Raw genomic sequence first — 26076 nt, 5'->3', positions numbered from 1 at the left:
GATGAAACGAACAACCCATTGTTGGGTTGCTGCCACTGAATTGGTAGTTTAACGAAATTTTGCAGTTTTTTGTTATTATTTTGAATATCATTATAGATAGATATAAACTGTAAGCAGCAATAATGTTCAGCAAAGTAAGATCTACAAAAAAGTTAAATTACCAAAATTGTCAATTGACCCCTTTGTCTTTGGGGCTTTGAATAAAACTATATTAACGGATCAGTAGAAAATGAAATTAGGTTTTTGGTATTCCATAAATAATGATGAATGCACAGTATTATGGCACGATGTATCGGGATAAGTCAAGGTCATTTAGTAACTAAAAATATAGCTAAATTTGTGAAGAAAAAGGTTTTCTGGATGCTAAACCAAAGTCTATTTAACATATATTCTAAAGAAATGATGAAGAACGTCTTCATAGAACGAAATCTTTATCTAAACTACATGTAGGAATACAATAACGTCGCTAAGTAGCGACGTCGAATATACAGTTACGTAATTACGGCGGTAAACGACGTGTAGACATTTACCAATTACACGAAAATGTCTATAATAAAAGAATGTAAAAGTATTTTACAACATTCTGGGGGCCTCAAAATGAGTTTACTGTTCATATTTCAAGAGGAAGTTAACAATTGGCCGTGTAGTAATAAGTCCATTTGGTTCTGTTGATGCGTTCATATTGTCCTCTGTGTGCATAAAGTTCTCAGGTGATATTCTCCTCCCTTGAAATAAATGTGACGGTGTCAATTGCTCTGGATCTCGGATCCCGCGTAATGTACGATACTGGGCGATAGTTGTAAACTCTTTCAATCTCCGTAAAATCTGTTCGTAACATATTTGCATTAACAGTGGGTGGTTTGTAGTGAATACGGCTTGTCGTAAAGTTCTCTGATGTCTTGATTTTCTCACATTCTTCATGTCTGTGCGGGGTTAACATATTCATGATTGGTGAAAATGATGGACTGTAATGTTCTGATGAATTTCAATGCATAGGCCCAGATAATAGGTAGCCTACTTTCGATTTCACTGCGGTTGGTCCCGGTCCTCGAATAACTTTGTCCTCTACAATATCCCAAAAGTAATTAGCGCCAATTAATATAGAAACTTCAAAGTCCTCGTCACGTGATACAGGGTGTGCTAATTTAAATCCATTTAAGTACGGAAAATGTGACTGATTTCTTGCGTAAGTTTGTATAGGGTGAGCAATCTTTAGAACGATAAGTACATTTATTGGTATTAATTTTGTAGTCTGGGCTCGTAAATAAACAGTAGCCACTTGAAGATGTCTTACCTTCGTATTTGTTTCACCGAATCCTGAGACCGTTATATCTTCATTTCTCACGGGTTTCAAGTTTAATTTATCTGCCATATCCTTGGTAATAAAACTGCGCTGTGCACCTTCGTCGATTAAGGTGTTTGCTTGACTAAAATGGGTTTTGTCGGACGAGACTGTAACTATCACGGTTTTCAAAAGTACTTGAGCTCTTACTGATGTCGTTAATGATTGCATGCTTGCTACTGAGAGATTGCTGTCTAGTTTTTCTGAATTGTAATATTCCGTTTCTGTTTTTGCTTCGTTTTGCGTATATTGCTCCGCCTTATTGCAAATACTTGTGTGATGTCGTTTACCACAAATTTTACATGTATTTATTGATTTGCAGTTTGCAATTCTGTGTCTTCCCAAACAATTAAAACATAACTGTTTCTCCTTAACTGTGCGCTTTCTGTCATCAATATTTATTACCGTCATGCATGTAGTTGGAGCGTGAATGTCGTTACAATATCTACAGGGTTTGCTGGTTAAATCTCTGTTATTTGATTCGTAGTTTCGTTTTGTACTTACTATAAATGCTGACGTAGATGTATATTCTGATTCTGATTCATAACAACTTACGGACTGACCTGCTTCTTGGATAATAATTTCATGCTGAATTGCGTCACGTAGCAACGTTAACTGTAAATTCCATCTATCATTTCCATTAACGCGTACCATATTTTGTCGGATGTTTCCGGGAATTTTATTTAAGATAATTGGTACTAGAAGGCTCCCTTACGATTCATGTGTTTGTCCCATTCCCTCAAGACCTCGAATGTAATTCTCCATACTGTCGTAAAAGTTCTTTATGTCTCTAATATTCGCGGATGGATTAGGTAGACTAATAAGGCTTTGCATATAGGCATTCACAATTTTGTGGGGTTGACCAAATCTCTGTTTCAATACATGTAGGGCTTGAGCGTAATTTGTGTTTGTAATTTGTAATCCTGAGATGCACTGGCTTGCTTCTCCGTACAATTGAGACCTTAAATAGTTAAACTTCTGAACGTCGTTTAAGGACAAATTTTCATGAACTGCTGCACAAAAGGAATCCCGAAATGGCTGCCATTCCAGTATATTTCCTCCGAACGTGGGTAGGGTAAACTTTGGTAATTTATGGTACATACTAGAGTTTGAAAATGTAGATGACGAATTATTTGCTGGCGTAAAACTTACTGGAGTCGGGTTCATTTGGTTGTTTGAAAGTGTAAATTCTGTGGCGTGCGGGTTTAATTGTTGTTGTTTCATAGATGTTGTGTTATTTGCTTCCTGGATCACTTTTGCTAATTTCGTTAAAGTAATTTGAATATCAAATTCATACCTGTCGGCTTCTTCTATCTCTTCTTGAATATCCTCTTCCGAAATTTCTTCCACAATTTTGTAGTTGAGTTCCGAGATAACTGTTTCCTTTTTCCGTATCATTTCCCTGATTGAAATTATTTCATTGACATCGTATTCCTTCAATAACTCCTCCACATTTCCGCTCACTCCCTTCAGTAGTTTCGTGACTGCACCACGATGTCCAGCTCTAATAGCTTTGAGTTTAGAACTCATCGTTCTTTTTGTCACGGCACCAATTTGACATATATTCTAAAGAAATGATGAAGAACGTCTTCATAGAACGAAATCTTTATCTAAACTACATGTAGGAATACAATAACGTCGCTAAGTCGCGACGTCGAATATACAGTTACATAATTACCGCGGTAAACGACGTTAAGACGTTTACCAATTAAACGAAAATGTCTATTATAAAAGAATGTAAAAGTATTTTACAACAGTCTACATATGGGACTGCAACCTTATACTTGCATTATAAATGGTGACATTTAACAATAGAAAGATCCCTATTGATTTTAGATTAATAAGGTCAAGGTCATAGTGACTAAATTAGACTGAACTTTGTGCAAAAAAGTGGTTCACATGTATCTGGATACCAAATCAATTACTACATATGGGATTGCAACTTGGATATATGGTCACATAGAATAAAAGGAAGATCCTGATTAGTTTTAAGGTCACTATGTCTAAGGTCAAGGTTGTATTGACTAAAATTAGATTTTAATAAAAATTGTAGTTTTGTGAATATTTGATTTTTAGTTTTGCCATAATCTGCATATAAGCCTATAGTAAATTTGTACCTAGCTGAACATTTTAATTCATTGTTTTTTTTTTACCTATGAAATTCAATCATGGGTTGTGCAAAATTATCAGCTTATGTAAGGATTATACAATGAAAAAGCATGTTTGTGTAAATAGTAGGAAAACTTAATAAAGATAGAATTCTAAAATAAGATATGAGAAAATAAATTTTATAAAGTGTTTTGAGTAAATAAAATTATCAAGGATTATCTCCCTCTTTTTTGTGTTACATAATAAAACAGATAGATAAACTTTACATTCCAGCTTAAGTTTTATAAAACTTAATTGTCTGAGTGATCTCCCCTTAAAAAATCAAAAGTTTTAAAATTTTGAATTGATGCAAATTTTTATGCCCCACATAATTTTTCGGTCTGTGTGTCCGTTTGTCCGTCGTACCGTTGGTCCGTCTGTCCTGCCTCAGGTTAAAGTTTTTGGTCAAGGTAGTTTTTGATGAAGTTGAATCTTGAAACTTTTTTTTTTATTTTTATTATTTATAACTTCCAATTTACAACATAATATACACAAATATAATAGCAATATATAATATATAAATCTATAGATATTATCTAATCAATACATCTTTCTATTAGGAAGCAATTTTTTTTTTAAATATACAAATATAAGATAAAGAGTAAAGCAGTTTGAACACCGGAGAGAGAGAGATAGAAAGAGAAAGAGAGCGAGAGAGAATAGTGTGGTGAGTTTTCAATATAATTCATCTAGAAATTGAATTCTATTTTAGTATAGTAAATACAGCATTTTCATTTATAACATGTATATACATTTTTGTACTTAACTAAGCATGCTAAGTAATATATCAAAAGCATTCCATTCTCTGAGAAACTGATGTTCACATTTGTTTTTCATAGCAATATTTTTGTCCATTGCATACACATATTTTATCTTTTCTTTTACTGAGTTTATTGTCAGTTGTTTTTTAAAACATCTGGAATTATAAATATATTGCTTTATGGTAAGAAAAATAGTATTTTCTGCATTGCCTTTTGATATTTTTGCAGTGTTACCAAACAAAAAAACTTCTTTTTTAAAAAGTACACTAATTCCATTGGTTAGAAACCAATTTTCAATCTGTTCTAATAATAATTGTGTATGTTCACATTCCCAAAATAAATGTTCTAATGTTTCAATTTCTCTATTACAAAATGTACAATTTGGATTATCATAAATCTTAATTTTATGAAGAAATTTGTTTGTAGCTAAGATTCGATGATTGAATCTAAACTGTAGCCACTGTAACTTAGTATTATTTGTGACAACAAATGGCAGTTTATAAATTTTTTTCCAATGATTTTGATCAAAGCCAAAAATTTCAGTCCATCTTAACTGACTAGTGGGAACACTTCCATTTTTATTCAAAACAATATACATATCTTTAGATCCTTTTGAACTTTTAACAAGTCTTTTAATAGCAGATGGAATTAAAGGTAGTTCTAATTTGTGATTTTTTCCCACAAATGATTTTGATGCTTGATGTATAGCAGATATAATACTATTATATCTCATGAAATTCACATTTATCTGATACATTTCTTCTATCTTTTGATGAGAGAAAAAGGTCCCATCTTCATTTACAATATCATTTATAAATCTTATGCCATTTTCAAACCAGTCTTTATAAAAAATAGGTTTATTTGCTACCTTTATATTATTGTTAAGCCAGATTGGACTAGCAAGAAAGCATTCCCAACTGTCATATTCATCTTTTTCTCTAAGAAGTTGCCATGCTTTCAGAACATCTAGCCAAAATTTATTTTTGATATGTTGCTGTAATTTTTGGATATAAACACTTCCACAACCATAAAATTTTTCAAGTTCTACATGAACATTTGACAAAAAAACATTCTGCCATTTGTTGTCTGTTTTAAATAATCTCCTTATCCATGTACACTTCAGTGCTAAAATAAATGCACTAAGATTTATCATTTTGAGTCCACCATCTTCAATATCATTTTGTAAAACATCTCTCTTAATTCTATCAATTGGTGAACTCCATATAAAATTGTACATAAGTTGAATAACATTTTTTAAAATATCATCACTTGGATTTGGTAAGGATATAAACAAATGATTTAAAATAGGCAATATCAATGTCTTTACTACAGTAATTCTACCAATAACAGTAAGATTTCGTTTTGACCATTGTCTTATTACACATTTAATTTGTACAATTTTTTCATCATAATTAATTTTTACAATTCTATCAAGATTAACATCAAAGCTTATACCTAGTACCTTAAAACATGTTTCTCCCCATGTAAGGTTTCTATTTTGGCATAATACCTCATTACTATACTTTTTATTTCCTATCCAAATAACTTGTGTTTTAGAAAAATTAATATTTAAACCAGATATATTTCCAAACCAATCTAATTCATTTAATGCTTCATTCAGAGATTCTTCTTTACCATCTAAAATAAGAGATGTGTCATCAGCAAATTGTGAAAGTTTGTGCTCAACTTGTGTAATTGTAATACCATTTATTTTATCATTATTTCGTATTTTTAATGCTAATATCTCAGCACAGAGAATAAAAATATAAGGCGACAAGGGATCACCTTGTCTACAGCCTCGTTCTATAGAAAAAAATTCTGATAGATGTCCTCCCTGGTTTACAGCTGATTTGATATTGTTATAAAAAACTTTAACCCAATTAATTATTGATTCTCCAAAATTGAACAACTTCAAGACACTGGTTAAAAATTCCCAAGAAATCGAATCAAATGCCTTTTCGAAATCTATGAGCAGCAAAAGTCCTGGAATATCTTTTTCCTCAGTAAATTGCATAATATCATAAATTAAACGAAGATTTTCTCCAATATATCTCCCACTTATAAATCCAGTTTGATCGAAATCTATCAGTTTATCTAAAACTGTTTTAAAGCGTTTTGCTATAACTCCAGAGCCAATTTTATATACTGTATTTAATAAAGATATAGGTCGCCAATTTTTTAAGAAATGTCTAGGCTTATTTCCCTTCGGCAGGCATGTAATGATTCCTTGTTTTTGCGTAACAGATAGTTCACCAATCTCAGTACTGTAGTTCAAGGAGTTTACAACAAAAATTTTCAAATCTTTCCAAAAAAATTTTAAGAACTCTGTGGAGAAACCATCAGATCCTGGTGTTTTATTATTTTTCATATTTTTCAATATCAAACCAGCTTCTTCAATTGTTATTTCACCTTCAAGATTTTTTTTCTCATCATCAGTTAGTTTTTTTAATTTTATATCTTTCAATCCTTCTTTAAGTTTACTGAATTTATCTCCCTTTGACTTGTCTTTATTCTTGTACAAATTTTCATAAAAAGATTTTACTTCTTTTAAAATATCTTTTTGTTTTGAAATTACATCTCCATTTTCTTTTACTACTTTTGGTATTATCTTATTTGTAAAATTTTTTGATTCTAGCCCACAAAAATAGCTAGTAGGTTTTTCACCCTCTTCTACCCATTGTATTCTTGATCGAATTATCTTCCCTTTAATTTTTTCTTTTCTTATATTTTCTAATTCACATTTTTTATTTTCCAAAATCTGTATTGAACCTTCATCTACCTTTTCTTCCAAAATAAGAATTTCATTTCTAAGATCTTTCTCTTGTTTTTCTTTTACCTTTTTCTTATAACTTGAATAAGATATAGTTTTACCTCTAATTTCCATCAACATTGTCTCAAGAAATAAGTGACTATTAATATTAAAATGGAGATCTTCATTATTCATGTCTTCAATTCTATCTATATCATAAATTACATATTGTTTTTTAACTTCTACTATTTTTTCTTTAACAATCTTTATATATTCTGGATCATACAATAATGAATTATTAAATTTCCACAATCCTCTACCTCGATCAAAAGGATTAAATTCTAGATTTAATACAACCATAGAATGATCAGAGCGATAGCTAGGCTCGATATTACAATTTTTCAAACAGCATAGTAAATCTTCAGATAAAAGAAAAAAATCTAGCCTTGCTTGTTTAAAGGGGGTTCTTTTTCTCCATGTGAAACGCTTCAAATCTGGGTAAAGTTCACGGAAAGGGTCAATGAGACACCTTTCCTGAATGATTTCTAAAACTTTCTCCCGAGCATTTGGGTTATTTACATGTAAATAATTATAATAGTCTATATCAGGGTTGAGAACAAGATTAAAATCACCACATATCATATAGCTATCATTACCAAAATCATCTATAATTGACATAATTTGATCATAAAAAATAGGAGTATCTATATTTGGTCCATAAATAGTTACAAATGTAAAATGTAAAGTATCAACAACTAAGTCTAATACTAAATAATTACCACCAACATCTTTTTTTTCTTTTAGGACCTTTAACTCAAAGTTGTTATTAAACATAACTGCTACACCTCTTGAATTTGAGCTATAAGATGAAAAATAACTATCATATCCCCACATAGCTCTTATATTATTTTCATTTTCACATAAGAAATGAGTATCTTGTAAACAGTAAATATTGTAATTCTTTGTTCTTAAATAGTTAAAAACATCTCTTCTTTTAACACTATCTCCTAAACCTTGACAATTAACAGTTAATACCTTCAGGGCACACATGATATGATGTCAGTAAATACACTAGCACATAATATGACCTTAAAAAAATCTAACAGTAATATCTGATTATTCTCAATGTGTGTAAAAATACTAAAGAAAAACATTTCACCAACATAAAGATGCATAAAAATGATAAACAGGATAACTCACCATAAACTAAACCAAAACAAAATGTAATGGAATGATATTGCAGAAATGCAATAATTAATAAAAAGAATAAAGGACTGGAAAGAAAAAGAAAGAGATAAAAACAAGAATTTAGCATCAAAATGGCAGACATTTTTGATTGAATTAATGTCAAAACAAAATTCTAGTTTTTTGCAGTATAATTGTTCTTTCAATTTTATATATCCTGTATATGATTTATCAGTTATGACATAGTCAACTATTTTACAAAGTGGAGACAACTTTTATAGTATTAAGATTTGTCCCATGAATCTTGAAACTTAGTACACATGTACCCTATGATATGATCTTTCTAGTTTTAATGCCAAATTAGAGTTTTTACCCCAATTTCACGGTCCACTGAACAGAGAAAATGATAGTGTGAGTGGGGCATCTGTGTACTATGGACACATTCTTATTCTTTTTTGGTTAAAAAAGATGCTGCCATAAGAGAAAATCATAAATATTGAAATGTAAAGGCTAACAAACAATTAAATTATATTTCTGCATCACATTTGCTAATTTTAGTAAATATCTAGACCAATCATTTGCAGCCATTTGCAATCAAAAAATGAATTGAAAACCCTCATTAACCTGAAGGGGTGCAATTTACTAATATTCATAGATTTTTATAATATATAAGTTATATTTTTTTCAGATATATCTGAGTACCATTGTTCATTCGACTCTGGTTGTATGTTTTTGTCAGCTTCATCCTCATCATCAGTGTACTGGCTAAGGCGTTTTGTAAGTATCATCAAGTAGAGTTTTGAAACTAGAAAAATGTTATAAACAGTATTAACTGATTGATTGCTGGTTAATCCCCAGAAACAATCTATTTGTCTGGTAGCGGCTCTCATCAAGTGCAGGAAGTCCTGTTTCTGATGCCAAGTGAAGTCAAACCAAAGACAGCTTCTTTTCTTAGCACAATACATTTGAATATTTTAGAAAAATTAAAATAAAATGTATTGTGCAACATTGATTCTGTAATCTTAATTGCTATACAACAGAATAAGAAAATTTGAAGTATAGTCTCTCAAGAGATAAATCAATAGAGTTGCTGTCCCTTTTCTGTCAAATTAAAGAAAAAATATTGATTTAAAAAACTGAAAAAAAATATTGAGAAAAAAATGAAAGAAAAATGTTGATAAAAATTTGATAAAAAAAATCTGTACATTTAAGTTATGAAACATATCTTAAGATCAGAAACATAGATGTTTTGACATATTCCATTTTTTAATTATATGCATTTATGAAGAAACATATGTATGTTTGTGATATTTCAGAGTTGTACACCATCCACTGCTACTGGTCCCTGCACTGGTCATGATGGTAGCAGTTCAAGTTATTATATATTTCTAGAAACCAGTAGTGGGTCAACTGGTATGACAGCTTCACTGAACACAAATGTTACCTTTGATTGTAAGATTTATTTAAGATTGCAACCCTTCCACTTTTATACCTTTATCAAAAGCAAGATGCACTTATAAAAGAACACACAAAGACTTCTATAGCCAACTAAGCAGTATGACTTTTGCTGTACAATGACCTTTATTTATTATAGTTGTTTCATTTGCTATCATACCGCATCTTCCAACTATCATATATACAATAAAAACCTGTACAGGAAAAGCACTAACTCTAAAGATAACTGTATAATAGATTCCAACAGCACTTGATAAATAACAAATTACACACAATTACTAAATTATTTTTCTTAAAAGAATTTGTATGATTTTTCTGATTTATTTGCAGCAACTCCGAGATGCCTTTCTTTCTATTACCACATGTATGGTTCTACTATAAATGAGCTTCAAGTAAAAGTTAGAAGTAGTACTGATTGGAGTGGGACTGTTGTTTGGTCTAAGAAGTACGATCAGGGAAACATTTGGCATTCTGCCAGTATTGATATTCAAGCTGTTTCATCATTACAGGTATATAGGCTTGAATTCCATTTACTGTAAATTCAAAAATTATTGTGTTCATTCATTATTGCGATTTTTTAATATTGAAGAAAAATGTGAGATTATTATTGCGATTTCAGGAAAATATGTCAGTCTCCATTTTTACAACACAAAATTTAGGAGGTGTTGGTTTCTGCAGTTCCTTTTTATCTTTTTTAGAAATTTGATTATATAATATGTTGGTTTTTTTTCAGATTCAGTTTATTGGAATAAGTGGTTCATCATACACTGGAGATATAGCTCTGGATGAAATTAAACTTATGAGGGGAACATGTGGTATGTATTAACTCTAGGTTATCAGGAGTACTTTTCATGAAAAATCTTAAAAGTAAAAATACTTGTTAGTCATACACATTTCAGTACAAGTTTTGATCAATTGTAATCGTAGGATTTTTTGTGAAATGAGCTGCAGAACCATTTGTTTTTGAGAAAAACAAAGGTGTTGACTTTTTACATCTGTCAAGAATTAAGATTTTCACCAAATATCTTAAGGGTAAGATCACTCGAATGTTAAAGAGACTTTAAAATTTTGTCATTTTGTGGAGGCAAAATTTCACAATTTCTTGAGCTAGCATGTTCAGTTTATTTTACATTAAAGATGAGGGACCCATATGAGTCTTTATCAACAATAAGTTAATATTCTATAGTTTAATAAGCCCTTACAGATAATTTTATCATCCTAACAAAAAAATATTGTCATAAAACATGCAAATTAGTACACTGCAAAATACATAAATGAGTTGATAGGTAATACTGATTTTGAATTTTGATTATTTACAAAAATATTTTACAGATTCTAAATCAGACTATGTATGCCCAGCAGATGAAGAAGAACCAGGGGTCAACTGTACTTTTAGTAATAAACAGGCATGCAACTATACTATAGAAAGTATTAAAGGGAATACAACCTGGCAGTTTAAGAGCTTCTCTTCGTCAGGACGGAATCTACCTTCTTCTGATGTTGGTGGCAAATCTATTGGTAAGTACGAGAGATTCTCTCTAGAAATATAAATCAGACTGAGTATATAACTGAGCAATAACAGTATGAAATTACACAAAAATTGAGTAATAACATGATAATGACTCAACTCGGCAATAACAGTATTGAATATAAAAAAGAAGAAATGGAATGGCTTCAACAATGAGCAAAGCCCATAAAGCATAGTCAGTTATGAAATGCCCTGAAATAACAAATGTAAATCAATTCAAATTAGAAAATTAGGTACACATTAATTCAATTAACACGGATAACAATCTAAAATTTCCATCTTCCTGTCTCTGCTACGTATTACCAGAAAAATGCATTTGAGACTGTCAATTTGCCAATTGAAGACAGCAACTCTTCAACTACAGTACTCATGATCATTCCGTAATTTCAGAGTTTTGCTTTATTTTGCACTTTTATAGGTACTGCAAAATATTGTAGATAAATATATAGGTAGACTACCTATTACAAATTTAGTAATTTCATGGTAACATTACTTTTTGACACTGAAAGATTTTTTGAAAATCATTTCAAGTAGAGTATTTTATCAATTAGAATAAAAAATGGAAATAAGCAAATTCTTCAGGCAAAAAGTTAAGTAAAATTTGTATGCTTGTATATATAAGAAAATTATTAAAAGATAATAACAGTTTCAATTCATCACTTTTACTAATATATATATGGCACTCACGCCACATCTTTCTTTTATCTATATATATATATATATATATATTTTATTTTTTATTTTATTTTAGATTGATAGATAGATTTTTTTAATTTAAAGTACAACTTGGTACATATACATGAAATACAATATATTACAATTTTAAACCGATGCAATCAATAAGCATTTTATATTTATATTTTTATGTATAGGATATTTCTACTACCAGAATAGAAATGGAAATGAAGGAGATTCAGCCAGACTCCTGTCGCCAAAATTTACATCCTCTTCAATGTCAACATTACAATTTTATGCCTACTTTGGTGGCAACGATGTAGGTTCTCTACAAGTTTCCACAGTAAATGGCAATGGTCAGAGATCTTCATTATGGAAGAGAGAGGGTGAACAAGATGAAGGATGGCTTATGTCCTGTGTACCCCTCGCACAGGAAGGAGATTTGTCGCTGGAGTTTGTAGCATCCCGGAGCAGCGGTGATGATGCAGTGATTGCTGTTGATAATGTGACAGTGTCAGATGAACCATGTCATGGTAAGATTATATCCATAAACTATTGGCATATTATGGCATAATTTTTTTTACGATAATGATGTAAAACAATTTAGTTATATTTTGACTCAGTTTATTTCAAACAATTGCACAACTTTAAAAATGCAATGTAATGGGTGGTTAATTTTTCAAATGCACATTTTTGTGCTGTGATTTTATGTCGAAAACATCTTGATGTAGAATTTTTACTAATTAATTTTATTAATTTTTGCATCCATAAGTCTTCAATTTTTAAAATTACTCCTAGAAAACCTTGTTAATTACTTTATAGAAGACACAATGTAAAATATTTTTGAATAACCATAAATAAATTTGTGGTTACTTTTACCCATAAAATTAAAGTATTTTTTTTTATAATTTACAGTTGGAATATCAGAAGAGAAATGTGGATTTGAGCAGCCATTAATCTGTGGCTACAGTGTAAACTGTACCTGTACACTACCATCACACACGTATAAGTGGATCAGACATAGTGGACCAACAATGTCTAAACAGACTGGACCAGACTCCGACAGCGATGGTACTGTATAGCTTTTATACAGCAGAAACAGTCATTTTTAGAAGGGTTAAACTTTTGTGGTTTTGTCTCTATATAAGATTTTTTTAGGGATTTAGTGGTGTGGTTACCATTAAATGGAAGTGATATTATATGATGGTCACATTTTTGTGGAGGTTTTAATTTCGTTGATATATTCTTTCCACAAAAAAAACAAACAAAATTGTCAAATCCTCCACTGCTTTTACAGTAGTTTTTAATTTTTTTTTTAACAAAATATAAATATTCTTTTAAAATTGCTTGTTACAACTTTACTTCATTGTCCAAGCTTCAATAAAGTACCCCTGTGAAATACTTTCTGAGTATCCAGGAAAATACACAAAATATAATAAAATATAAACAGTTGTAGTTATTTTTAGTAGCTTTTACAGTAGATATAAGTTAAAGATGTTAACATTATGATAGACAATTAAAAGACCTATCAGGATCATTTTCTGTTAGTTCTGTTCCCAGGTTATTTTCAACTCAATTTCCTGAGGTTATCATCCTTTGCATAACAAGTTTAAAATTTTGAATGAATTTTTTTTTTGAAAGATGAAAATTTCTGTATATTTCAGGATATTATATGTATGCTGAAGCAACATATGGTAGCCTTGGTGATGCAACAGCCTTAACCTTCCCAGAATTCAAAGCAACAGGAAGTCAGAAACTTCAGTTTAAATATCATATGTATGGTAATGATACAGGCACATTATTGGTTCAAGCCAAAGATAAGGGAGATAATTCTCTTACAACAGTCTGGACTTTAACTGGTCCTCATTTGGATGAATGGAAACAGGTTTGCATGCCACTTACTATACTAGCTGGCACTGACGTAGAATTAACTTTTGTAGCAGTCCATGGAGATGGTCCCCTTGGTGACATTGCTATAGATGATGTTCTAGTAACAGAGGAAGATTGTCCTCGTAAGTTTAGTTTGCAAATCAATTAAAATCTTTTCTTGTCAAACTAGCTGTGAATAAAATGATCCTTAAAACAGATAGATTTTTTTAAAACTTTATTATGAATTTTCTTATGAGCTGCATCAGATAGAAATTGACCTGATGCAAATGAATATGAAAATTTCCTTGCATAGTTCCGTTGATTTTATTACTACCACTGGGTGGATGCCTCTGCTGGTTGACTATTAGTCCCCGAGGGTATCATCAGCTCAGTAGCCAGTACTTCGGTACTGGCATGAAAATACTGATTTTTTTGTGTTATCAAAATTTGCTGTTACAAAATATTAGAAATTATTATAAATTAAGGATTGTATCTCCCTCATGCAAAGCTCTGATTCCTTTCAGGGATTTGGCTATACTTTTTGGACCTTTTGGATTATAGCTCTTCATCTTTTATATAAGCTTTGGATCTCAAATATTTTGGCCACGAGTATCACTGAAGAGAAATGTTGTTGAAATGTGCATCTGGTGCAAGTTAATTGGTACTGTTAATTTTTTTACTGTAACTGTTTAAAAATTGAGTTGATATAAAAAAACTTCCAAAACAATCCAATTTGAAAGTTCATCTTTTATTTTGTAGTTGAATGTTCCTAATTCATACAAAGTCTTGTACATTTACATGTATATGTACCTTTGCATAAGGTTGATTTCTGACAAGGATACTAAAAACCTATGATTATCAATGTCAGAATTGTGAAATATACCTTGAATAAATTTTAGAATTAACATTACATAATGTTGGCTTGAAAATAAAAAAAATGTGGAAAGAAATAACTGCTGGAGGATAGTTAACATTGAGTGATTTTTACTAAAATCTTAATTGTAGATGAAATTTTAGATTTTTCATAGATAGAATGTTGAGAGGCCAGCTAAAGCATGCCTCCTGTGCGAGATTTTCTCGCTACATTGAAGACCAATTGGTGTCCTTCAGCTGTTATCTGCTCTTTGATTGGTTGGTGTCTCTGACACAATCCCCATTTCCATTTGCAATTTTATGTTGTTGTCTTTGTAATAAAAGTTTGTTAATTGTTTAAATAAACATTTTCTTTATGTAATTTCAGATCTAGCATCATGTGACTTTTCCTATGGGTCATGTGGTTATCTTGTTACCTGGAACGATTACCGTGTGAAGTGGGTCAGAGGTCAAGCTAATGGTGTTCCAAATAACACCATTGCAGGTAAAACATAACAATGTTTTGATTTATGTAAAAATTAAATATGCAAATATCTACTTTTTTCCGAAATATGTTCATGTTTTCACATTAGGAGAAGAGTCAACTTTAACTTGTTTTTGTGTAAATTTGTTTTGACATCATTTTCTTAGTGCAAAGTTTGCCAAAATATATTGCTGGTCAAACAAGGTAAGATTTTAGGCCGTTTTTATTTAATAAGTTGGTTTACAGACATCAGCCCAAAAAACTTAGGGTAGGAGGAGGGAAAATAAATAAATTTAAACTAGATCTTTCCAGGTTTTTTTTTATTTGGTTTACGGATATCTGCAGGGCTCACACTTCTTCAGAATTATAGGAAGAAGCAACTTCTCTTTTTGAAACTGATAGGGAGAAGTGGTGAGATTTGAAAGAGAAGTGCTCATTCGTGTGGTGCCCTACAATGTTTGGATTTTACTATAGTATAAAGGGTCATATGTAAATAATGTTCTTTTTATATTGTTCAATTCATATCTGAGTATACAATTAAAGTAACATTTCAAATCAAAAGTTTACTTAGGTTCTTGTGAGAAACTTCCAACTAAATATTTAATATCTAGCACTAAATTGGTTTTTTTTTATTTTGAAAAATGTAAAGAAATTATAATATATCAATTACAATTTAATTCAAAACTATCTTAAGTATAAAATTCAGTGTTTCTCATCAAAAAATATATAAGTTATTAACCTGGTCCATAATATATTGATATTAGCTAACTGTGATAGTCTCAGAGTTAAGCAACTTTAATCAAGTTTGAAACAAATTTAATCTATAAAAAATAAAGGGAATTATAGACACCAATCAATTAGATGTAACTAAAATGCCTCTTAATGCATGTGACATACATAATTTTTCCCTTTGTGGTCAATATTCGTCTGTCAGCTGTTTCGCCGGTGCGTCCATAATAATTATTGTAAAAGTACGGATTTCGGTCTTAGCTGGTCCGGTTCAGATCCGTAGTTTAGAAATCGGTAAATGGCGAACGAATGCAAGAAAATTTACAAAAATAAACGATGTTTGACAAGTTATTTGGAAAGGAACATGACGTTTTCAATGCAATAAATGGATTAAACATTTACTAGAGGCAACTTTTATCACGTTTAAATGAAGTAACAAACTTATTTTGCCGTCGAAATTTAGGTTGATGTACGTTTTCGAGTGACAAGCACCAGAACTTGCAAAAATGTTCGAGGTGCTGAGTTGTATTTTTTATCAAATAAAATGCTACACACTGCAAATACAATGCTTTGAACAGCCTCTTTTCTTAAGATAATGAACCGTTTATGTCTTAATTTCTTAAATTATCAATAAAAAAACGATGTTTCATCAACTTGTTAAAAATTGAAAATGTCCGATGACGGATGCGACTGGTATCGTCAAGAACAGGGCGACCTTTTTTCGCTTTTGGGTGTCAGGGAAAGATAACCAGTTACGTTTCCGGTGCACTGGTTTACGATTTTTTTAATGCAGTAATAGGAACCAGAATACGAAACTTAAAGACAAAAATTCCGTTTAAAATTTTCTTAGTAAATCGATAAATATGAGGTAGGCGGAAATAATTTTTAAGGACAAATGTGCGTTTATTTTTATTTGAATTAGCGAAAATTCGGGTCGGCGGATCCGTAAACCAACTTATTTAATAAAAACGGCCTTAGTGAATAGGAGCAAAGATATTAAATAAAGTTCTCATTTATACTAGTGTTTCTTCCAATATTTTATTTAACATTAAAAAAATTAGACTTTAAAAAAAATATTTTTATTTCAGGAAGTTACTTTTATGCTTTAAGTGGCAGTTCATACGAAGGAAGTCAGACTTTTCTTTTTACCAAATTTTTCCAAGCTTATGGTACAGAGAGTGTTACCTTTGACTATTTGAACTCTCGTTACACAAAGTTTGAAGTTGGATGGATTAGTGAACAATCTGGTAATACTACCATGAGAAGCATAGAATATAGTGACATCAATATTTTATGGACAACAACTAGTCAAGCTGATCAGTGGACAAAGAAATGTATAAGTTTGGGTGCCGTGACTGGGAATATAGCAATAGTATATGTACATACAACTACTGTTTGGTACACTCAGATAACTGCGGTGGATAATGTTGAAGTATCAACAAGTGGTTGTAATGGTAAGTTTTGAGCTTGCAACAATCATCAGTTCAATGTTAAACTGTTATAAATAATTAAATATTTAACATAATTATTTAATTTACAATACAAGTGCTGATCATTAATTTATGAATTGCATACATGAACATGAAGAAATTGACTAAATGCCATATATATGTTATAAGTGAGAATCAAAGCATTGTATATTTCAAAACAGCGTTATTTACCTATTTACAATCATTCATCTAATGTTGTTTTATTTATTGTAGATGGTATTCACGAATCTGTATGTGGATTTGATCCCTCTGATTTGTGTGGATATAATATCATCACACCAGATAAATGTCCCACAGTATATACATACAAATGGACTGTTCACAACTCTAATGGTGGTAAGTATGAATCATGGGAAATATCTGTTGAAAAAAAGATTACACTTTTTCAGAATCTGAAGGACTATGGGTAATCTCATTGATCTTACACCCAAATGAAAGTTAGGTGATTTGTTGAATTTCCATTGCTTATCACGTTTTTAACCAATCACAACCTTTTGGTGTTTGCTTTTAAAAATATAACCCAGAATGCATTAGATTCTGAAACGTGAATTGTTGTACTCTTTAAAGTACTTGAAGCTATCAGATCTTTTCAAGGGTAAGGGACAGAAGACTTGATGATAAATATATGGTGTGTGATTGTTTGCTGATGTAATGTATTGAAATTTTAATGAGTTTCAAGATTTGCATTTATTGTTGATATTTGAGGATGGGGTGGAAAGCTCTGACAAAAAAAACAATGTATATCAAAAAGGATAATGTTTGGATTACCAATGAGTTAACTATTTATGATTTGATTTCAGATAATTTTTTGGTTGCCAATGGATCACTAGGAGAGGAAGGGGATACAACAATGGTAGAATTTCCCAATATCACCATATCATCTACGATGTACTTACATTTCAAATATATGATAAACAATTCGAACAGTGCTCAAAACCTGATGTATTCCATCAGTAAAGATGGAGATTTTACAACAGTTATGACAACTAAGCCAATATTAGCTGCATGGCAGGCATACTGTGTTATTGTACCATCTCCAAGGGAGGTAACACTGAGATTTAAGGCTGACAAAACTCAAATGAATAACCATACTGATGTATATATTGATGATGTTGTGTTGTCAGCTAAAACCTGTCCAGGTAAGTTATTACTGTAAATTGGGTTATTTTCTGGTTAGGTTTTGCTCAGAGTTTGATCCTTAGATGGGACACCCGAAAATCTTTGCTATATTCATTATTCATTTTTATGGTCTTTAACAACGAAATTAAAATCCTCCTGAAGAGTAATTTTCACAGATAAAGGACCATATAAGACACATGTTTAAATTGAAGTCTACATAATATTTTGATATAAATTTCAACAAATAAAAAAGCACACAACTAAAAGTGTCAGGTTGTGCTTTATAGTTTCACACTTATTGACAATAGTTCGTCATTGACCTTCTTTAGAGACACAGAATCATCACCTGTGGTTAAAATTCTATGAGTTTACTAAAACTAGCCTCAATTTTTGTCAAGTTTAACGAATGGAATTTACAAAAGAATCACCTTTTTACAATGTTTGACGTAAAAGGGATGTGAAATACATGATAACAATTTATTTACTTAGCTGTAGACAAATTTTAGATTGAATGTAGAGGCCAAAGTTGATAGGAATGTATTTATATAAACTTATTAAATCTTTACAGTTAAATCTTTGTCCTGTGATTTTGATGACTCTGCCGTATGTGGATACTACATGTCGGATGCCTGGAAGAGAAAAGAACATGACAACAAGATGGGAGGTAAGATTGATATAGGCTATATGCAAACTATACAACTGTCTAAATATAGAGAATTCTGACGATTCATTTATTTTCGTGGGTACCAATTTTTGTGGATTAAGCAAAACTTACAAGTTTGTTGAATTCTTCGTACAGTCCTAAGGAAAATTTGTTATTTGTTTGACATTTAAATTTTTGGTTCATCTGTACCTTCGAAATAAACAAAAATTGGTATCCAATGAATTATAATGTATCCACAGTAGAGTATTTAGTGATATTATTCAGTTTAAAAGTGACTGCTAAATGAAATCGACTTTTTTCTAATTCGCCTTCAGAATCTAATGCATTCTGGGTAATATTTTCAAAAGCGTACACAAAAACGTCGTAATAGGATGAAAATGTCCAAAACAATGGAAATTTAACCAATGTCAAGTCGTTATTTTCACTTTGGGGTACGAACAATGAAATTGCCCATGCTGCTTTATGAAAAATTCTGAAACAGCCAATTACCGACTTTTGACTCCAGAGTTTACATTTTTTCTGCAGGTTACCTACTCTTTGGTAGGACATCTGGTACTTGGTTAACTGTGATCAATTTCAAGAAGTAAAATCTAGCTTACAATTTGTACAATTTTGAGGGAAAAATTTCTGTTCTATGTTTTCTATGCATGATAAAATCATAAAAAAACAGTAAACTTTCTTGAATATCTTTTATTTATTTGGTTTAAATCGAAGAAGATTAAACTCTTTAACATTTATATTACAGATTTTTACATGTCAGTCACAGCCACCAGTTACTCTAGATCCTTGTTAGTTTCACCAAACCACCTCGACTCGAGTAATACTCAGTGTTTACAGTTCAATTACACGTTCACAGGGAGTTCAATTGCTCATCTTACATTGTTACTCAATAGAGAAAACTCAGAATCTACTAGAGTCATCTTACAGGGAACCAGTACATGGAAGAACTTCCTGTACCAGATAGAGGAACAGTTTGATTTCATTAATTTTGAGTTAGCTCCCTTTTCAATGAGTTCTTCCCGTATTGAAACAGCTGGAGTTGATAATATATCTATTTCACCAGGAATTTGTCCTCCAATTGGTGAGTAAGAATTTCAGTCAATTAGAAATAAGCTGCATTTGATAGTAAGTAGGGTACTCACTTAGGAATTTTTCATGGTGAGCCCTGGGATCTATGTATTACATAAATTTTTCCACATCAACTTCCAGTTTAGTTTTCTGCCAAAACATTGTCAGTGATCATGAATCTTCTTGGCCAGACGATGTGTTTCGGACTTAGGGGATACAAAAATAACATCTCCAGCTCGATTTTCATGCGTCCAGGATGCGTATTCGCGTCTTTAAGAGAACCCTGAGTAAGTGACCTTATGCAAATGAATATCATTACATTTGTTAACCTATTTAGGGTTGAAAACATTTCTACAGAAAGTATGTGACTGTTTGAAATTGAAGTTAGTTTAAATAAAAACTTTTAATTAAAAGCTTCTTATAAACACAGACAATTTGAACAGAGAGGTATAAATATTCCTCACTGGCAGTTACATTTATCAAATAGATTTCATTACCTTTTTTAAGAAATGAAACAATCCTAAAGGTCACAATATTCACTTCTGCATCATCTGAGATTAAAAAAGAAACAGTGTTATGAAAATCTGATTAAAAAAGAACAATATCATGAAAATCTGATTAAAAAAGAACAAGGTCATGAAAATCTGGTTAAAAAAAGAACAAAACTCAGGAAAAACTATTTTTAAAAAGATAATTTCATGAAAATTTGATAATAAATAAGCTATGTCATAAAAATCTGATTAAAAAAACCCCATTTTTTTACAGTTTGTGATGCTGATGAACATCGATGTGCTTCTAACCTCCAATGTATCCCAGAATCCTCTGTTTGTGATGGTATTGAAAATTGTAATGATGGAAGTGATGAGAAATCATGCGGTGAGTTATATTTCCCTTGAAAATATCCTTTGGAATGAAATACCATATGATTTCCCAGCAAAAATACAAAAACAAATATAAAACGGGAATGAAATCTGTACTTTTAAAAACAAACATGATACAATAGTCAGTGTTTTCAAGTAGTTCCTTGTATATATATAATTATTTTCGTATCTGCATGAACATGTCAAAAGATTGCAAAAATGTTGACCTGTTTTTTGGTGTTTTTTTTTTAAAGATTCTAGCAAATTACTTTTCACCACCCATATTTAACATTGATCAAGACTTTAAAGGTTTTAAATTTCTTTAAAAAAAAGTACCAGCTAGATTGATTCTGTTGTATATATATATGTTATAAAAAAAAAGCTAGCAACAACATTCATTATGTGTTAACAGTTATCTCCCTTGAAACTAAATTGTCTCCACTTGAATATTTATCCTATGCAATTTTATAATTTCAGATTCCTCCATCTCTTGTGATTTTGAGTCTGCTCGAGCTTGTGAATACAACATAACAGGCAATTATATCATCAGAGTCAATGACTCAAGTAAGTAGGAATATTTATTATATAGTATTCAGTTATTTTATTAGATATATTATAAATAACTTATTCTCCATAAAAAAAAATCTGAATATTAAGCCCATTTTTTATACACAGTAAATAAACTGTATATATCTCTAGTTTTGATTTATCCAAGGACACACCCAGTCTATCATTATTTGTAGTTCATGTGACTCCCTAAGTAACTTATTCACTCTGTTTGTATATACTAAGTTGTATAACATGATAGGAAGACAATACCCTATCATTTACACATCAATAAAACAGAAAACAAAAAAACAAAAACCACATGTAATCTAAAGGCATCTAGAAGTTCATTCAGAGATGATTTTCATTGAAAAAAAAAGTATAAACTATCATAGGTCAATTAAAGTACAGCCTTCAACATAGAGCCTTAGCTCACATCGAAAGTATTATGAAGGTCCCAAAATGACTAGTGTAAAACCATTCAAACAGGAAAATCAATATTCAAAACTATCTGAAGAAACAAGATACATCTCACATCAACAAATTAAAACAAAAATGTAAAATTTTATTCCTATTGTAATTTCTTTTTAAAAATCATTATAACAAATCTCGAAGTATCTGTCCATTTTTCAACAATTGCAATAATAAATGCATGTTAAAACTTCTGAATGTACAGTATTCAAACTGGGTTTAGGTTTATAATAAAATAATGTGAGAATTTAATCTATCCTTATTTATATTTTCAGGTGGCAATCATCACATATATATCTCCATGGCTGGCTTCCACTTACTACGCTCGCCAATGGAATATATTCCTACCGTGTCTTGTTTGTCATTCTTGACCCAGTCCTATCCTTTTACCAATGGTCACTTGAGAGTGGCACTCCAAGATACAGATGGTCTTGTCACACCATTGTATACAATTGATAGCATGGTTGGAAGTGCATTCTGGGTAAAGTACAAGACCACTGTTCCAAGTGGAAATTTCAGTGTGATTTTTGAGACATTTTTCCCGTCCAATAATTATGGAGGTTTACGAATTGATGATATTGTATTACAGCCAGGGGAATGCATGGAAGGTAAGTTAATAGGTTCTTTCAAAAAGTTTTTCCAAATAAGTATTTTAACTATGATTGATATATAAAAAAGATGTGGTTACAAAATAATAATTGCCAATGAGACAACTCCACAAGAGACCAAATGACACAGAAATTAGCAACTAAAGGTCACTGTACGGCCTTCAACAATGAGCAAAGCCCATACTGCATAATCAGCTATGTAAGGCCCCAAAATGACAATGTAAAACAATTCAAACGAGAAAATTTGACTCTTAGTACACGTATATATGCTGTTCATTATGGTGTGAGCTTTTAAAATTATGTGCTGTATTAGTGTTTAAACTGATTTTATTATTCCCTGAACATGGGCAGAAAATGAGAAGACACCATGTCTAATAATAGCAGACAACAACAAAGAAAAAAAGGAAAAACAAGAATAACAAAAAATTGCACAGAAAACTAAATATTGAGCAACACAAAGTGTTGAAATCTGATAGACCGTAGCATGGTTTCCCCAAGGACATATACTCATGTTTTATTATTTTTGAAATGACGTGATTTTGCAAAGTATAAAAAGTTGCATTTTTTTAATGCTCACATGCAGCCTGAAATAAGATAGCTTTATTTGTTTAATTACAGGTTGTGGAGATGGATATTTTAACTGTTCCATGGATGACCTTTGTATACCTCAGGATAATGTATGTGATAGACAGTGGGCATGCTCTGATGGACAGGACGAACAAAACTGTGGTAAGATAGCAGATTTGAGGAATATTTGGTGGGGATGACAAGCTTTTTAGGGGTATGAGATTTCTGACAATTAGATTAAGTTTTATGATTTAACAAATAAAAGTCTTTTTTTTAATTAACTGGTTTATATGAAATTTGTTTGAAAACATTGAAATCTATTATCAACACAGAATATGCAACCAAGACCAATAATAATTAACTAATTTAAATCATTTGATCATTCTTTTTCAGAATATAGTATAAGTTGTACTTTTGAAGAAGAACTTATGTGTGAATATGATATTGGTTCATGGACAAAGAGATCCGGTTTTATTGATTCAGAATTTAACCTGGAGGATCACACCTTTCACAATTCCTCTCATACAGGTAAAGCATAATGAATAATAACTTGCATTGTATAAAACACGCTTTCAGTTTTTAAGCTTACTGCTAAACTTACAATCTATTTAAAGTACCCTTTAAGACTCAACGCTCATTCGCACTTAACTTTTACTGTATAAAGTATTCTTCTAGATTTTGAATTTATATTCATATAAAAATTTTAAAACTTGACTCCCCATATTAATACTGTATAAAATTTAAGCCTCCACTAAAATTTTAAATTTATTAGTTTAAATAAGTTTTAAAATTGTTTGACACATCTCAACACGAATTGTGTAACACATCTCAATACACATTTACAATTGTATATGGTATTCCATAAATGGAAGGCTATCCATGCAAAAGAAGAAGTAGAAAGAGATGTTGTATGATTGCCAATGAGACAACTCTACATTGCCATTCTAAAAAATTACTATTTCATCAATAATCACAGTATCAGGAAAATGATATAGGGTCGATATATGTTGAATTACTTTGTCTGTATTCAAGGACTAAGAAAAACATACGGTACCTAATTAAGATGCAGTTTAACAAAAATATTATCTTTTTAACAGGATCTTTTATGTACACTGGTGATTTGGATGGATTATACGAAGACAAAGAAATGAATTCTCCTTACCTCCAAACTAATAATCCAATGTGTGTAGAATTTTTCTATATTGTTATCAGACCTCATGAATATTCATCAGCACTTTTGACAGTTCATCAGAACACTTCTAACATGAACAATGAAGTGTTTTCATTGGTCGAATATCGGACAGATGTTAACCTTCAGTGGCAGAGAGGTGAATTCCCTGTAGATGCTGGTGTGTTTAGTTTGAGGTTTACCGCTGGTGGTCATAGGTCAGTGGTAGCTATTGACGATATTCTGTTATATAATGGAAGCTGTTCAGGTTAGTAATAATTTGTATTTTATATCAACATGAGTTTAAATTCTAAAATGCAACATAGTTTGTACTGTTCATTTTGATTGGATAACATCACCAATTCTCATTGCATCAATTTACTGTCGATGCAATGAAAATGTTCTCCCAAGCGCAAACAAAATACAACAGATTTTAAATGATTTGACGTGATATGGGTATAACAATATTGTATTTTAAGCTCTAACGGCATCAGAAAACTCAATTTGCAACCATCACATCACCAATTGATGCGGCCTGAGCTTAAAATACAATACAGATATCTCTTAACCCTTTCCTCCATAATGACGCCTTTTGACGCCACCCACTTTACTTCATAATGACACCTTTTGACGCCTGTGTAGTACCTCAGTTGAGACACTTTGACTACAAAGTGTCTGCAGTAGACTTAATAAAATTCGTATCCAATATGAAAAGGAATATCATAGGAAAATTGGACTGAAATTTATTGGATGAAATAGTTGTTTTTCGCAATGCCTTAATACTTAAAAGCATATGTTCAGCATTTTATTAAAAAAATCCTATGCGAATCAGGTATGCAAAAAAAAATATTTCAATGGAGGAAAGAGGTAAAGCTACATGTTTGGGCAGAATTGGTCTTATAAACTAAAGAACAGTCAAACCTGTTATAATGTATAAATGTATTTTTGTTTATAGGTCAATCTCTACTTGTCCCTCTGTTGTAATACTTTGATAGGCTGATCAATTTGAGCAGTTGGTGTAACATAAAATATTGTCCCCCATTAAATATTGTCTGTCGGACAAAATTTCATATAAAATATTGTCTGTCGGACAAAATTTCATATAAAATATTGTCCACTGACAGTATTTCATAATGAAATATTGTCTTTGTCCATGAAATTTTGTCACCTCCTTCTGGACAATATTTCACTATGAAATTCTGTCAGTGGACAATATTTTAAAAGAAATTTTGTCCGACAGACAATTTTGAAATACTGGCTTTAAAAATATTTCTTAATCAAATTAGTACACAATTAGAAATAGTACACAAGCATGCATCATGCACATTTTTAGATTTATAAATGAAATGGTGGTTTTGTATAGCAAGGAATTTAAAGTATTACTAATAGTGAGTTTCAAATTTGCATAAAAACATCACAAATGGTTTATTATAGATTAAAGAATTGGCTAACGTATAAGTTTCATTGTTTTACATTATAATGTACTACAAATATAAGTAATGTACTGACAGTCATTTATTTTGTAAATATATACAGGCGTGTGTCGCAGGAAAACCAAATCCTATATACCTTCTTTTACATGAATATATGTTGATAACCTACCCTTCATGAGACAAAATTCCATGACAAACTGTCAATGAAATATTGTCGCAATACTCGCAAAATATAACCTCCTTTTAACAGGACAAAATTTCATAGTATTCCTCTGTGAAATATTGTCTCAATTCTCACAAAATAT

At 30.9% G+C, this 26076-nt stretch overlaps 1 protein-coding gene across 1 annotated transcript in view; it reads left to right on the top strand.

Moving 5' to 3' along the window:
* Positions 1–26076, top strand: part of LOC134689809 (MAM and LDL-receptor class A domain-containing protein 2-like) — a 156970-nt gene that overhangs the window by 48378 nt on the left and 82516 nt on the right. The window contains exons 26-45 of the mRNA XM_063549774.1: positions 8874–8962; positions 9502–9637; positions 9971–10149; positions 10374–10455; positions 10973–11158; positions 12041–12376; positions 12759–12914; positions 13508–13855; positions 14953–15069; positions 16866–17231; positions 17481–17603; positions 18068–18406; positions 18955–19050; positions 19796–20131; positions 20884–20994; positions 21456–21542; positions 22271–22603; positions 23222–23332; positions 23564–23698; positions 24268–24606. Of these exons, the coding sequence (XP_063405844.1) occupies positions 8874–8962; positions 9502–9637; positions 9971–10149; positions 10374–10455; positions 10973–11158; positions 12041–12376; positions 12759–12914; positions 13508–13855; positions 14953–15069; positions 16866–17231; positions 17481–17603; positions 18068–18406; positions 18955–19050; positions 19796–20131; positions 20884–20994; positions 21456–21542; positions 22271–22603; positions 23222–23332; positions 23564–23698; positions 24268–24606 (4005 nt within the window). The remainder of the gene's footprint in view (positions 1–8873; positions 8963–9501; positions 9638–9970; positions 10150–10373; positions 10456–10972; positions 11159–12040; positions 12377–12758; positions 12915–13507; positions 13856–14952; positions 15070–16865; positions 17232–17480; positions 17604–18067; positions 18407–18954; positions 19051–19795; positions 20132–20883; positions 20995–21455; positions 21543–22270; positions 22604–23221; positions 23333–23563; positions 23699–24267; positions 24607–26076) is intronic.

Source organism: Mytilus trossulus, chromosome 11 (assembly GCF_036588685.1).
Source record: "Mytilus trossulus isolate FHL-02 chromosome 11, PNRI_Mtr1.1.1.hap1, whole genome shotgun sequence".
NCBI lineage: Eukaryota > Metazoa > Mollusca > Bivalvia > Mytilida > Mytilidae > Mytilus > Mytilus trossulus.
Note: the sequence above shows the minus strand (reverse complement) of the source record. Positions and strands in the feature narration are given on the sequence as shown.